A 16451-nucleotide genomic window follows, 5' to 3' on the forward strand; every position below is an offset into this window, starting at 1 on the left:
ATATCTCAGATACTATAAGCAATAGGGCTAGTATATTCCGTACGCGTGGATGGAAGGACTGTAAGGAGTACATGTCCAACTGGCAGGTGCCATCTGACCTTGACCTCATTTTCATGGTTCAGTGGTTATAGTTAAGTTTTTGTGTTTTGGTCTGTTTTTCTCATATTTTATGCAATAGGTCTACTATATTTGTTGTATGAAATGAATGTAAGATGACATGTCTAGCTGACAGATGTGATCTGACCTTGACCTCATTTTCATGGTCCAGTGGTCAAAGTTAAGTTTTTCAGTTTCGGTCTTTTTATCTGATACTCAATGCCATAGGTCAACTATTTCAAGTGTATGGAAATATTTTATGATCTATATATTAGTCGCGCAGGTTTTATTTGACCTTGACCTTATTTTCACGGTTCATTGCTCAGTGTTAAGTTTTTGTGTTTTGGTCTATTTTTCTTAAGCTATAAGTATTAGGTCAACTATATTTGTTTTATGGAAGCATTGTTAGCTGTACATGTCAGCCTGGCATGGTTCATCTGACCTTGACCTCATTTTCATGGTTCATTGGTCTTTGTTTAGTTATCTTGGTTAATGTAATTTTTATGTACAGTTGTAATAAAGCTTTATACTGAGGACTATCAAAATAATATCAATGATTAGTAAAGAAGGCGAGACATTTCAGTGTGTGCACTCTTGTTCATTCAAAATACTGTAACATTAAACAAGACACAAAAAAGCCGAAAGAATAATTATAAAATTATATTCCTAAAAATATAGATTGGTTGAACAATATCATTGAACTTGTGCTAAATTAAAAAAAAATGTGAAATATATGTCAATGCCAGAGACAGTAACCAATCAATGAAACATGTCAATGAGACAGTAACCAATCAATGAAACATGTCATTGAGGCAGTAACCAATCAATGAAACATGTTAAAATGATTCCATACGTCGATGAGACAGTAACCAATCAATGAAACATGTCAAAATGGTCCCATTTGTCATTGAGACAGTAACCAATCAATGAAACATGTTAAAATGGTTCCATATGTCGATGAGACAGTAACCAATCAGTGAAACATGTCAAAATGGTCCCATATGTCAATGAGACAGTAACCAATCAAAGAAACATGTCAAAATGGTCCCATATGTCAATGAGACAGCAACCAATCAATGAATCATGTCAAAATGGTCCTATATGTCAAAAAAACAGTAACCAATCAAAGAAACACGTCAAAATGGTCTTCAACAACAGACAATATAACATGTTATATAAATTTTCATATGAAGGAAAGACAAATTTAAAATATTTATTTCAATCTGAAAATAGAAACATTTATGTTTTCAGTTAGAACATCTCTTATTGATATATATTTGACATTTGATCCATGAACAGTGTTAATCAACAGATAGTTTTTACATTCAAAATGCCAGAACACCAATAGTAAACAAGAGAGGAATGAAAATCCAATACCAGAACACCAATAGTAAACAAGAGAGGAATGAAATAATTGTACATTTTACCTTTATTGTAAGTTTATTTTATTGAAACAGGGAGATAACACACAAACATTGATATGTTTAAAAGAAACATTCACAACAGTTAACCAGAAAAAATATATACAGATGAAGTACAGATGAAGTATTTTTAAGTGATGCATATCAAGTATTTTTAAGTGATGCATATCATGCATATATTGTACGTATATCAGACTGGACAGTAAAACAAAAGAATTTAGAAATCGTATTTTGCTGCTTCTCCAAAATGAGGTAAAATAATCATGTTAATACAACACATCAAAAAATGATACTATGAAATCTTGAGAAGTCTTTTTTTCCCCTTTTTATTGACAATATTGTGTGTTTTAGGAGGGGCTGACAGAACAATACTTATTTATGACTTGTATCCAGTGATTTATTATTAAGTTATATATATTGTGATATATATATTTTCTTATTAGTTCACCTGGCCTAAAAGTCTATTGGGGTCATTTACTTTTACAAAATTCTCTTACACTACTGGGCCAAATTTGACCAAACTTGGCCACAATCATCATTTGGGTATCTAGTTTAAAAAAAAGAGAGTCTGATGAACCACTCCTGCCAACCAACATGGCTGACATGGCTAAAAATAGAACATAGGGGTAAAATGCAAGTTTGGACTATTATCTTGAAAACTGTTATGAATGGAGAAAATAATGAGATCTACATATTATTTATTACTTCAAAACTGGCAGACAATTTCTTGTCATGCTTATAGGAGTTTATGACGAAGAACGATGAATTTTACAGATATTTTCATGTTTACCTGATATCTGAAAAACTTTAATAGATAGAGAGAAACTTTATATACCAAAAATGATTTGCAAAGTCTACATGGTCGAAATCGTCAGACAACTCCTTATTGGAATGAATGCCCCTTAATGACGATTTTTATCATTTTTGCATTTTTGCCTTAAGTCTGAAAAAAACCATATAATAGATAGAAAATAAATTAATGTAAGTGAAAGTGTTCATCAGGACAAGATGTACAAATAAGTGAAAAATCTTGAAACCGTCTGAGAACCTCTTATTGGAGTTATTGCCCTTTGATAATGATTTTTACCACTTTTTTTTTGCATTTTTGCCTTATATCTAAATAACTCAAATAGATATATAGAAACTTAAACAAGCAAAAATGATCAGCAACACTTGATGAACATATATATTGAATAGTAGAAATAATAAATTGTCTGTTCTTGTCATAGCAACTCCTCTGAAACCACATGACATAATTTCATGAAACTTCGTAGATAATTAGGACATAATATGAAGATGTGCAAATCCTCTAGAAAGTTTTATCAGTTGACCTTTGTAGGAGTTATTAGTCTTTAAAATTAGAAACTGGGTGAGATTTTGTTTGCCCAGTGACAGTGTGGGGGCGTGGGGTATGTGAGAGTGCTCACAAATGTCCTTTAGTAAAAGAGTTATCAAATGAATGATGATGAAACAGTTATCCCCAGTCCTAAGAACAAATATATAAACAATTATAATAAGGTCTCCCAACAGCCTTCAAAATTGCTCAAAACCCATACCATATTATAATATAAAAATCTATAAAAAGCACTGATATGATAAAATGTGGAACAATTCAAAAGAGAAAATCAACAGCCTATTACAACAATAAAAAAGTGGGGGATACACCTACATGTACCAACAACAACCACTACACTTCAGGTTCCTCGACAGACACATAATCAGATTGTAAACAGATCAATTGTTTAATGTGATTGCCATCATGTCCTTGCTTATTTGTTGACAGTTTAGAGAGGCTTGAAATTAATAGATTTAATATTGTCTTAATGCTGGTAAATAAAACTTTTGAAATTTTTAGGTCTGCGGAGGTGCAATTGATTGTCTTGTGTTTGATGGAAAAAATCACACCCTGTTTGTAGAATACCTCATTTAGGTAAGTACTCAGATATACGAGCTGTTGAGTTTAGTTTTTAGCTCAGCTGGCCTATAAGGCCATGTGAGCTTTGGCCATCCCTTTGCGTCAGTCCTCTGTCCTTCTATCAGTGTAACAGTAAACTTTTTCAGAGACCTTCTCTGAAAACACAGGACCAAAAAGTGACCTAAATAAACATGAAAAGTATGTAAAAGATTTATCTGCAACGAAAATTTCAAACCGAATGGACAATCCTATTTTGAGTTATTGCCCCTGAAGTAATGATTGTTATTAAATTTTCTGTTTTTTGTTTTTGTTTATCTTGAAAATTTGTAAAGATAAAAGGAAATTTCAACTACAAAAATGTTCAGCAAGTTTAAAAAGATCTACAAATAAGTCAACTGAACAAAATTGTAAACTGATCCCTTATAGGAGTAATTGCCCTTGGATATGGTGAAAGATGCAGAAACTATGATAGATGCATGTAGATAGAAACCTTTAGTGGCAAGAATGTTCCACAAAGTAAGATCTCCGAAAATGTTAACTTGACCGAGGATATATACAGGAGGTATTTTCCTTGAAAGGTTATTTAGCAAACACTTTTTTGGTTTTTGCAGACACTATGATCATGATGATAGATACCAACAAACTTTAAAAGTTAAAGATGTTTATCAACATTAGATCTACAAATAAGACATGACGAAATTGTCAATCCATCTTTATGAGTTTGGCTGTCCCTTTGGTATCGTTCACCTCTCTTTTATAGTTATTGCCCTTGTTTGGCATTTCCTTGCCATTATTTCAAAATTATAGGAGCTAGGTTAAAACTGTTAACTAAAAATTATCAGCATGACAAGATGTGTCCATCCTGAAAATTTGTAAAAACTAACCACTTTGTTTTTGCCTCTGAAATATCTATTTTTTTCAAATTTTGCGCAGTTGGTGGCTGCTATCATAAAAACTATAGGAGCTAGGTTAAAAGTGTAAATTTCAAAAAGGTACATCACAACAAATTGTATCTAAAGGTAACTTAAAAATTGGAGAAAAATCTGTCACCTTGTGTTATTGCCCCCGAAAAATAATTTTTTGAAGTGTTTTGCTGTTATTGATAATTATGTAGTAGCTAGGTTAAAAGTGTAAATTACAAAAATGATCAGTTGACAAGATTTTATTATGTTGAAAAAAATATGTCAACATGTGTTTTTGAGTTATTGCCCCTGAAAGATACTTTTTTTCTGTTTTTGCCTGTTATTTAAAAAATAAATAGAAGCTAGCTATAGGTTAAAAGTGTAAACTATGATACTATCAGCATGGCAAGATCTTTTTACTCAGATTTTCCAGTTTTGCACCATCTGAAATATTGATTTTTACAGGTTTTTGCCTGCTACTTCTGTCCTCATGCCTGTCGGACAGTTTTCAATTGACCTTGACCTCATTTCACAGATAAGTGGACAAGGTTAAGTGGATCCTCAATGCTCTTCAACTTTGTACTATTTTGGCTGTTAAAATATTTTGATATGAGCGTCACTGATGAGTCTTATGTAGACGAAACGCGAGTCTGGCGTCTGGTATCACCAGCCCAGTAGTCAACACTTCGGTGTTGACATGAATATCAATTATGTAGTCATTTTTATAAATTTCCTGTTTACAAAACTTAGAATTTTTCGAAAAAACTAAGGATTTTCTTATTCCAGGCATAGATTACCTTAGCCGTATTTGGCTCATCTTTTTGGAATTTTGGATCCTCAATGCTCTTCAACTTTGTACTAGTTTGGCTGTTTAAATATTTTGATATGAGCGTCACTGATGAGTCTTATGTAGACGAAACGCGAGTCTGGCGTACTAAATTATAATCCTGGTACCTTTGATAACTATTAAGTGTTTTGGTCAAGTCCATATCTCAGAAATAAGCAATAGGTCTATATTTGGTGCATGGAATGATTGTTAGGTGTACATATCCAACTGCTAGAAGTCATCTGACCTTGACCTCATTTTCATGGTTCATTGGTCATTATGAAGTTTTCCTTGTTTAGTTTGTTTCTTAAATACTATAAGCACCAGGTCAACTATATTTGATCCATGGAATGATTGTAAGGTGTACATGTCTGTCTGACAGGGATCATCTGACCTTTACCTAATTTTCATGGTTCTTTGGTCAATATAGAATTTTAATAATTAGGTCTGTTTCTTGTATACTACTAGCAAAAGATCAACTATATTTGGTGTATGGAATGATTGTAAGGTTTACATGTATTTCTGGCTTTGTTTATCTAACCTTGACCTAATTTTTGATTTGATCATATTAAGTTTATGTGATACTTGTAGTAAAACTTTATATTCAGGAATATCAACATAAATGGTCAGTAAAGTAGGCGGGAAATTTAAGCGTATGCACTCATGTTTGCAGTTTCGGCTGTTAACTAAAAACCTTTAGGAATTAGGTTAAATATGTAAATTGCAAAAATTATCAGCAACACAAAGAGTAACTAATATGCGCATATAAAAATCATCGTTAGCAAACTAGTGATATTTTCACCAGTTGAGCTACACAAAATATTGCAGAAAAGTTGCCTTAGTCTTTAAGATGTTAGTATTTCATGTATTTGGATTAGATTCATATCTGAAAATATTAGGTTAGTAATTCACAAGTCCATAAGGATCATGTATTTTAAACTGGCATTAATAATTATAACTCAATGACAACTACACATAGTTTTTTTTTCTATTTTTAGGTTATAATGGAAAATTGGAATGAGGTAAGATTTACTTTTGAAGTCCAATTGTCATGTGAGCTTTTATTTCCATTTTCTTACCAAAAATACATGTATGTGATAATTTGTGTCTCCCAGACACCATAATATCTTAAGGGAAGTCCTACATTGACTTTTTAAGCTCACCTGGTCCGTCGTAGTCAGTCGTCGTCGTTGTCGTCCGTTGTCTGTTGTCGTTAACTTTTAGAAAAATCTTCTCCTCTGAAACTACTGGGCCAAATTTAACTAAACTTGGCCACAATCATCATTGGGGTATCTTGTTTGAAAAATGTGTCTGATGACCAGGCCAACCATCCAAGATGGCCGTCATGGCTAAAAATAGAACATAGGGGTAAAGTGAAGTTTTGGCTTATAACTCAAAAACCAAAGCATTTAGAGCAAATCTGACAAGAGGTAAAATTGTTATTCAGGTCAAGATCTATTTGCTCTAAATTTTTCAGATGAATCAGACAACCCGTTGTTAGGTCATGTAGGTTGCTGCCCTTGAATTGGTAATTTTAAGGCTTATAACTCAAAAACCAAAGCATTTAGAGCAAATCTGACGTTGGGTAATATTGTTTATCAGGTCAAGATCTATCTGCCCTGAAATTTTCAGATGAATCGGACAACCTGTTGTTAGGTTGCTGCCCCTGAATTGGTAATTTTAAGGAAATTTTGCTGTTTTTTGGTTAATATCTTGAATATTATTATAGATAGAGATAAACTTTAAACAGCAATATTGTTCAGCTGAGTAAGATTTACAAATAAGTCAATATGACCAAAATGGTCAATTGACCTCCTAAGGAGTTATTGCCCGTTATAGTCAAATTTTCACCATCATTTTCCACTGAAACTAACCTGACCAAGTTTATTATGGATACAGATAATTGTAAGCAGCAAGAATGTTTAGTAAAGTAAGATCTACAAACACATCACTATCACCAAAACACAATTTTGTCATGAATCCATCTGTGTCCGTTGTTTAATATTCACATAGACCAAGGTGAGCGACACAGGCTCTCTAGAACCTCTAGTTTAATACAGTTACTTCAGAGTGTAGTGTGAAGGCATCACTTTGTCTAGCTTTCTTGTTAGGTTCTGCTGGACACAATATGAAGCCTCTGATATCAAATTGTGACTCACAGCTGATATTTAACAATGTCAATATGGAGACAACCTGATAATCGGTACATATCCTCTCTGCCTGAATGTTATTTGAGGTGAGGATACCCCTGATTTATATAGTTATTTGAGGTGAGGATACCCTCGATTTATATAGTTAGAGGTGAGGATACCCTCGATTTATATAGTTGTTTGAGATGAGGATACCCCTGATTTATATAGTTATTAGAGGTGAGGATACCCCCGATTTATATAGTTAGAGGTGAGGATACCCCCGATTTATATAGTTATTTGAGGTGAGGATACTCCCGATTTATATAGTTAGAGGTGAGGATACCCTCGATTTATATAGTTGTTTGAGATGAGGATACCCTTGATTTATATAGTTATTTGAGGTGAGGATATCCCCGATTTATATAGTTATTAGAGGTGAGGATACCCCCGATTTATATAGTTAAAGGTGAGGATACCCCCGATTTATATAGTTATTTGAGGTGAGGATACCCCCGATATATATAGTTATTTGAGGTGAGGATACCCTCGGTTTATATAGTTAGAGTTGAGGATACCCTCGATTTATATAGTTATTAGAGGTGAGGATACCCTCGGTTTATATAGTTAGAGGTGAGGATACCCCCGATTTATATAGTTATTTGAGGTGAGGATACCCTCAATTATATAGTTAGAGTTGAGGATACCCTCCATTTATATAGTTATTAGAGGTGAGGATACCCTCGGTTTATATAGTTAGAGTTGAGGATACTCTCGATTTATATAGTTATTAGAGGTGAGGATACCCTCGGTTTATATAGTTATAGTTGAGGATACCCTCGATTTATATAGTTATTTGAGGTGAGGATACCATCGATTTATATAGTTAAAGGTGAGGATACCCCCGATTTATAAAAGTTTTTTGAGGTGAGGATACCCCTGATTTATATACAGTGAAACTTCTCTAAACCGGTCCCTCTTAATACCGGTTCTCCCTTCATACAGGCCTAAACCGCAAGTCTCGGCCGGCGTGTATGTAAATAAACGGTCAGGTAACCTTATAAAACCGGCCACCCCTTTAAACCGGATACCGGCCGTTATTTGTGTATTTGTGTAATCAAAATCAATAAAATATCACCTCATAAAACCGGCCTTCTCATTTGTAATCATTAGTCCATATATAATACTGTTATATAAACAAACAAGTTAATCCGGTCAATAAGACACCTGCATGGCCACTGAGTAGTGTTCACCTGTCAATGTCAAATCAATACCCGAATAAATTATCGGTTGAGAGATTTTGATCTTCACCCACGCTAATCAATGATGTAAGTTAATTATCATTAAATGTTTTAGCTTGGCTACTTTATTTGATCATTTAAAAAAAAAATTTAGGCAAATTATAAAAATTAATCACACATTTTTGACTTTTGCAATTAAATCGTAATTCGTTATCGTCGGGATAATTTATAGAAATATTTTAAACCTTTTTAGTTTATATAAAGGGAGTGTTATTAGTTTGAGGTGTGATGATTGAATGTGCATGCGTTTGTTTATGGCTAATTACACGATCATCGTATGTTACCGATGATTGGAGCTTTAATATTTTAATAATATGAGATATTGATATTAAAATTGTTTTTTTATATAGTTGCATTTTATTTGTTATTCCTGCAAAATAAAAAATAATAAAGATACAAATGATGTTTTAATATTTATTTCATAATGAATTTAGAATACAAAGCTAAATTTACACAACAAAACAAACTTTATGATTGAGGTACAATACATGGTAAAAAAAACAAATGCACACATATTGAAGGGAAGTAACTCTTATATTGAAGAGAAGTAACTCTTGTTAATTTCAAATTCATTAAACCGGCCACCCCTGAAAACCGGCCGAATCCCGTGGTCCGACGGGCGGCCGGTTTTGAGAAGTTTCACTGTTGTTATTTGAGGTGAGGATACCCCCAATTTATATAGTTATTTGAGGTGAGGATACCCCTGATTTATATAGTTATTTGAGGTGAGGATACCCTAGATTTATATAGTTATTAGAGGTGAGGATACCCCTGATTTATATAGTTATTTGAGGTGAGGATACCCCCAATTTATATAGTTATTTGAGGTGAGGATACCCCTGATTTATATAGTTATTTGAGGTGAGGATACCCTCGATTTATATAGTTAGAGGTGAGGATACCCTCTATTTATATAGTTAGAGGTGAGGATACCCTCGATTTATATAGTTGTTTGAGATGAGGATATCCCTGATTTATATAGTTATTTGAGGTGAGGAAACCCCCGATTTATATAGTTATTAGAGGTGAGGATACCCCCAATTTATATAGTTAAAGGTGAGGATACCCCCGATTTATATAGTTATTTGAGGTGAGGATACCCCCAATTTATATAGTTATTTGAGGTGAGGATACTCCCGATTTATATAGTTAGAGGTGAGGATACCCTCGATTTATATAGTTGTTTGAGATGAGGATACCACTGATTTATATTGTTATTTGAGGTGAGGATACCCCCGATTTATATAGTTATTAGAGGTGAGGATACCCCCGATTTATATAGTTAGAGGTGAGGATACCCCCGATTTATATAGTTATTTGAGGTGAGGATACCCCTGATTTATATAGTTATTTGAGGTGAGGATACCCTCGATTTATATAGTTATTAGAGGTGAGGATACCCTTGGTTTATATAGTTAGAGGTGAGGATACCCCCAATTTATATAGTTATTTGAGGTGAGGATACCCTCGGTTTATATAGTTAGAGTTGAGGATACCCTCGATTTATATAGTTATTAGAGGTGAGGATACCCTCGGTTTATATAGTTAGAGTTGAGGATACTCCTGATTTATATAGTTATTAGAGGTGAGGATACCCTCCGTTTATATTGTTATAGTTGAGGATACCCTCGATTTATATAGTTATTTGAGGTGAGGATACCATCGATTTATATAGTTAGAGGTGAGGATACCCTCGATTTATAAAAGTTTTTTGAGGTGAGGATACCCCTGATTTATATAGTTATTTGAGGTGAGGATACCCCCAATTTATATAGTTATTTGAGGTGAGGATACCCTAGATTTATATAGGTATTAAAGGTGAGGATACCTCTGATTTATATAGTTATTTGCCATGCAGGAGAAGAAATAATTATTGCTTTATTTAACAGTTATTTCATTCATATTTCATTACAATTTGTTAAATGTCAAATCTATGTTTTACTTACAGAAACTTGTCACAGCTGCTCAGGATGGAAATGTAAAAGATGTAAAAATATGCCTACAGAATAAAGCAGACATTGATTATCAAGGGGTAAGTAAAATAGTCTCGCTAGGTACAGTAGTAACATCCAAATTAGTAATAGAGCAAATTAATTATGTACAGTAAAAAAACATACAACTACAGATAACTTCAGAACATAGTAGATCTTACTTGAAAAATATCAATTACATAACTACATGCTACTTCAAAATACAGCAAATTTTAACAGAATAAAATACAATTGCATGGTACTTCAAAACCTGATAGTTGGACATAAACAGTATAAAAAAAACCAAATAGAATGAAATACAATTACATGTTACTTCAAAACCTGTCAGTTGAACATAAACAGTATAAAACACTTATAGAATAAAATACAATTGCATGCTACTTCAAAACCTGACAGTTGAACATAAACAGTATAAAACACTAATAGAATAAAATACAATTGCATGCTACTTCAAAACCTGACAGTTGTACATAAACAGTATAAAACATACTTTAAATAACTTAAAACAACTATAAGTCACTTCAAAACATGACAGTATGAACATTAACCACAAACACCTGACTACTAAGAGTAAATAGACAAACCACACCAACCACAAACACCTGACTACTAAGAGTAAATAGACAAACCACACCAACCACAAACACCTGACTACTCTGAGTAAATAGTCAAACCACACCAACCACAAACACCTGACTACTAAGAGTAAATAGACAAACCACACCAACCACAAACACCTGACTACTAAGAGTTAATAGACAAACCACACCAACCACAAATACCTGACTACTTGGAGTAAATAGACAAACCACACCAACCACAAACACCTGACTACTCCGAGTAAATAGACAAACCACACCAACCACAAATACCTGACTACTTGGAGTGAATAGACAAACCACACCAACCTCAAACACCTGACTACTCCGAGTAAATAGACAAACCACACCAACCACAAACACCTGACTACTCCGAGTAAATAGACAAACCACACCAACCACAAATACCACAAATACATGACTACTTCGAGTAAATAGACAAACCACACCAACCACAAATACCTGACTACTCCGAGTAAATAGACAAACAACACCAACCACAAATACCTGACTACTCCGAGTAAATAGACAAACCACACCAACCACAAATACCTGACTACTCCTAGTAAATAGACAAACCACACCAACCACTAATACCTGACTACTCCGAGTAAATAGACAAACCACACCAACCACAAACACCTGACTACTCCGAGTAAATAGACAAACCACACTAACCACAAATACCTGACTACTTCGGGTAAATAGACAAACCACACCAACCACAAATACCTGACTACTCCGAGTAAATAGACAAACTACACCAACCACAAATACCTGACTACTCCGAGTAAATAGACAAACCACACCAACCACAAATACCTGACTGCCCTGAGTAAATAGACAAACCACATCAACCACAAATACCTGACTGCTCCAAGTAAATAGACAAACCACACAAACCACAAACACCTGACTACTCCGAGTAAATAGACAAACCACACCAACCACAAATACCTGACTACTCTGAGTAAATAGACAAACCACACCAACCACAAATATCTGACTACTCTGAGTAAATAGACAAACCACACCAACCACAAACACCTGACTACTCCGAGTAAATAAACAAACCACACCAACCACAAATACCTGACTACTTCTAGTAAATAGACAAACCACACCAACCACAAATACCTGACTGCTCTGAGTAAATAGACAAACCACACCAACCACAAATTCCTGACTACTTCGAGTAAATAGACAAACCACACCAACCACAAATACATGACTACTCCGAGTAAATAGACAAACCACACCAACCACAAATACCTGACTTCTCAGAGTAAATAGACAAACCACACCAACCACAAACACCTGACTGCCCTGAGTAAATAGTCAAACAACACCAACCTCAAACACCTGACTACTCCGAGTAAATAGACAAACCACAACAACCACAAATACATCACTACTCCGAGTAAATAGACAAACCACACCAACCACAAATACCTGACTACTCTGAGTAAATAGACAAACCACACCAACCACAAACACCTGACTACTCCGAGTAAATAGACAAACCACACCAACCACAAATACCTGACTTCTTGGAGTAAATAGACAAACCACACCAACCTCAAACACCTGACTACTCCGAGTAAATAGACAAACCACACCAACCACAAATACCTGACTACTCTGAGTAAATAGACAAACCACACCAACCACAAATACCTGACTTCTCCGAGTAAATAGACAAACCCACCAACCACAAACACCTGACTACTCCGAGTAAATAGACAAACCACACCAACCACAGACATCTGACGACTCAGGGTAAATAGACAAACAACACCAACCTCAAACACTTGACTACTCCGAGTTAATAGACAAACCACAACTCAACCACAAACACCTGACTGCTCTGAGTAAATAGACAAACCACACCAACCACAAATACCTGACTACTCCGAGTAAATAGACAAACCACACCAACCACAAATACATGACTACTCCGAGTAAATAGACAAACCACACCAACCACAAACACCTGACTACTCTGAGTAAATAGACAAACCACACCAACCACAAACACCTGACTACTCTGAGTAAATAGACAAACCACACCAACCACAAACACCTGACTACTCTGAGTAAATAGACAAACCACACCAACCACAAACACCTGACAACTCCGAGTAAATAGACAAACCACACCAACCACAAATACCACAAATACATGACTACTTCGAGTAAATAGACAAACCACACCAACCACAAATACCTGACTACTCCGAGTAAATAGACAAACAACACCAACCACAAATACCTGACTACTTGGAGTAAATAGACAAACCACACCAACAACAAACACCTGACTACTCCGAGTTAATAGACAAACCACACCAACCACAGACATCTGACTACTCAGGGTAAATAGACAAACCACACCAACCACAAACACCTGACTACTCTGAGTAAATAGACAAACCACACCAACCACAAATACCTGACTACTCCGAGTGAATAGACAAACCACACCAACCACAAACACCTGACTACTCCGAGTAAATAGACAAACCACACCAACCACAAACACCTGACTACTCTCAGTAAATAGACAAACCCCACCAACTACAAATACCTGACTACTCAAAGTAAATAGACAAACCACACCAACCACAAATACCTGACTACTCCGAGTAAATAGACAAACCTCACCAACCACAAATACCTGACTACTCCGAGTAAATAGACAAACCACACCAACCACAAACACCTGACTACTCCGAGTAAATAGACAAACCACACCAACCACAAATACCCGACTAGTTCGAGTAAATAGACAAACCACACCAACCACAAATACATGACTACTCCGAGTAAATAGACAAACCACACCAACCACAAACACCTGACTAATCTGAGTAAATAGACAAACCACACCAACCACAAATACCTGACTACTCAGAGTAAATAGACAAACCACACCAACCACAAATACCTGACTGCTCCGAGTAAATAGACAAACCACACCAACCACAAATACCTGACTACTTCGAGTAAATAGACAAACCACACCAACCACAAATACCTGACTACTTCGAGTAAATAGACAAACCACACCAACCACAAATACCTGACTGCGCTGAGTAAAAAGACAAACCACACCAAACACAAACACCTGACTACTCCGAGTAAATAGACAAACCACAGCAACCACAAACACCTGACTACTCCGAGTAAATAGACAAACCACACCAACCACAAACACCTGACTACTCCGAGTAAGTAGACAAACCACAGCAACCACAAATAAACAAACAAACAAATTCAACAACTAACAAGACATGGTCTGGGTACAGGCACAACATGTTAAACCATATTTTCTATGCACAGTCCACCTATTAAATAAACCTGCAAAGTTCAACTACCATAGGTCTGTATTGGAACTGATGCTGATATCATTATACTGATTCAACATTTAATCAAAATTCTGTTTTTTTTAATCAGATAGTTGAAATGGGAAAATATGCATGAAGGGGTTCTCTTAATCATGTTAATTCCTTTATTATTGTTCTAAATCAGAAAAAAATATAACTTTTTTTCATTTTTCTTTAGAAAATTATTTTATTTTAATAAATAATTATTTTGAATCTACACAAAATCATGTTGTCAATCATACAGGATTAATGAACAAATATTTGTAATAATTATATAAAGTTGGGTCTCATTTTACTCATATTATTGTTCTGAATCAGAAAATATAACTTTTTTACAAGTTTATGAAAAATTATTATTTTATTAGAACATTTAGAATGAATGATTATACTGAATCTACACTAATTCCTGTTGTTAATTAGACAGTTTTAATGAACAAATATGTGTAATAATCATATAAAGTGGAGTCTCATTTTACTTGTTTTGTTCTACTGAATCCATTGATATAATTATTTTACACATTTCTTGAAAAAAATATTTTTTTAAGATATCAGGTTTAATGGAAGATTTGACATTTCAAAACAAAACATGTTTATTTATTGTTTATATACAATATAAGTACAAGTGTGACTGGTCATTGTATTCAGTTTTGACCACTGATTCATGTGATATATATTTTGTTTATATTTATTACACAACATTGTCCAGTTTATCAGACAAGTTTTGATGTCAGTTGTATTATTCCAGGAAAGAGGATGGACAGCATTAATGTGGGCTGCCGAGGAAGGACACCTGGAGGTCTGTAGACTCCTCATTGATACAGGATGTAAGATCGACATCACAAATGTATGTTATCTACTTAGTCTGATCACATTACTATTAATCTACACAAAATCATGTTGTTAATTAGACAGGTTTAATGAACAGATATTTGTAATAATTATATCTAGTGGGGTCTCATTTTACTCATATTATTGTTCTTAATTAGAAAATATAACTTTTTTTCAAGTTTCTTTTAAAATGAATAATTATACTGAATCTACACTAAATCATGTTGTTAATCAGACAGTTTAAATGAACAAATATGTGTTAGAATCATATAAAGTGGGGTCTCATTTTACTTGTTTTGTTCTACTGAATCCAGTGATTTAATTATTTTACACATATCTTGAATTTTTTTTTTTTTAAGATATCAGGTTAAATGGAAGTTTTCACATTTCACAACAAATCTTGTTTATTTTTTGTTTATATACAATATAAATACAAGTGTGACTGGTCATTGTATTCAGTTTTGACCACTGATTCATGTGATATATATTTAGTTTATATTTATTACACAACATTGTCCAGTTTATCAGACAAGTTTTGATGTCAGTTGTATTATTCCAGGGTTTAGGATACACAGCATTAATGGAGGCTGCCAGGGGAGGACACCTGGAGATCTGTAGACTCCTCATTGATACAGGATGTAAGATCGACATCACATCAGTATGTTATCTACTTAGTCTGATCACATTACTATTAATCTACACTAAATCATGTTGTTAATTAGACAGGTTTAATGAACAAATATTTGTAATGATTATATAAAGTGGGGTCTCATTTTACTCATATTATTGTTCTGAATCAGAAAATATAACTTTTTTACAAGTTTATTAAAAAAAAATATTTTATTAGAATGAATGATTATACTGAATCTACACTAATTCCTGTTGTTAATTAGACAGTTTTAATAAACAAATATTTGTAATAATCATATAAAGTGGGGTCTCATTTTGTTAGTTTTGTTCTACTGAATCCATTGATATAATTATTTTACACATTTCTTGATTTTTTTATTTTTTTTAAGATATCAGGTCTAATGGAAGTTTTGACATTTCACAACAA

General features: G+C 34.0%; 1 protein-coding gene and 1 long non-coding RNA gene across 2 annotated transcripts in view; both read left to right on the forward strand.

Moving 5' to 3' along the window:
• The first annotated feature begins 351 nt into the window (after positions 1 to 351).
• On the forward strand, positions 352 to 6184 carry LOC134699962 (uncharacterized). Its single transcript, XR_010103708.1, has 3 exons — positions 352 to 1530; positions 3373 to 3447; positions 6159 to 6184. It is a non-coding gene; the product is annotated as an uncharacterized LOC134699962 (long non-coding RNA).
• A 4339-nt stretch (positions 6185 to 10523) lies between these two features.
• LOC134699896 (uncharacterized) overlaps positions 10524 to 16451 on the forward strand; it is a 32853-nt gene continuing 26925 nt past the window's right edge. Inside the window, exons 1-3 of the mRNA XM_063561296.1 lie at positions 10524 to 10622; positions 15312 to 15362; positions 15954 to 16032. Coding sequence (XP_063417366.1) covers positions 10524 to 10622; positions 15312 to 15362; positions 15954 to 16032 — 229 coding nt within the window. The remainder of the gene's footprint in view (positions 10623 to 15311; positions 15363 to 15953; positions 16033 to 16451) is intronic.

This window comes from Mytilus trossulus, unplaced genomic scaffold (genome assembly GCF_036588685.1).
Source record: "Mytilus trossulus isolate FHL-02 unplaced genomic scaffold, PNRI_Mtr1.1.1.hap1 h1tg000103l__unscaffolded, whole genome shotgun sequence".
NCBI lineage: Eukaryota > Metazoa > Mollusca > Bivalvia > Mytilida > Mytilidae > Mytilus > Mytilus trossulus.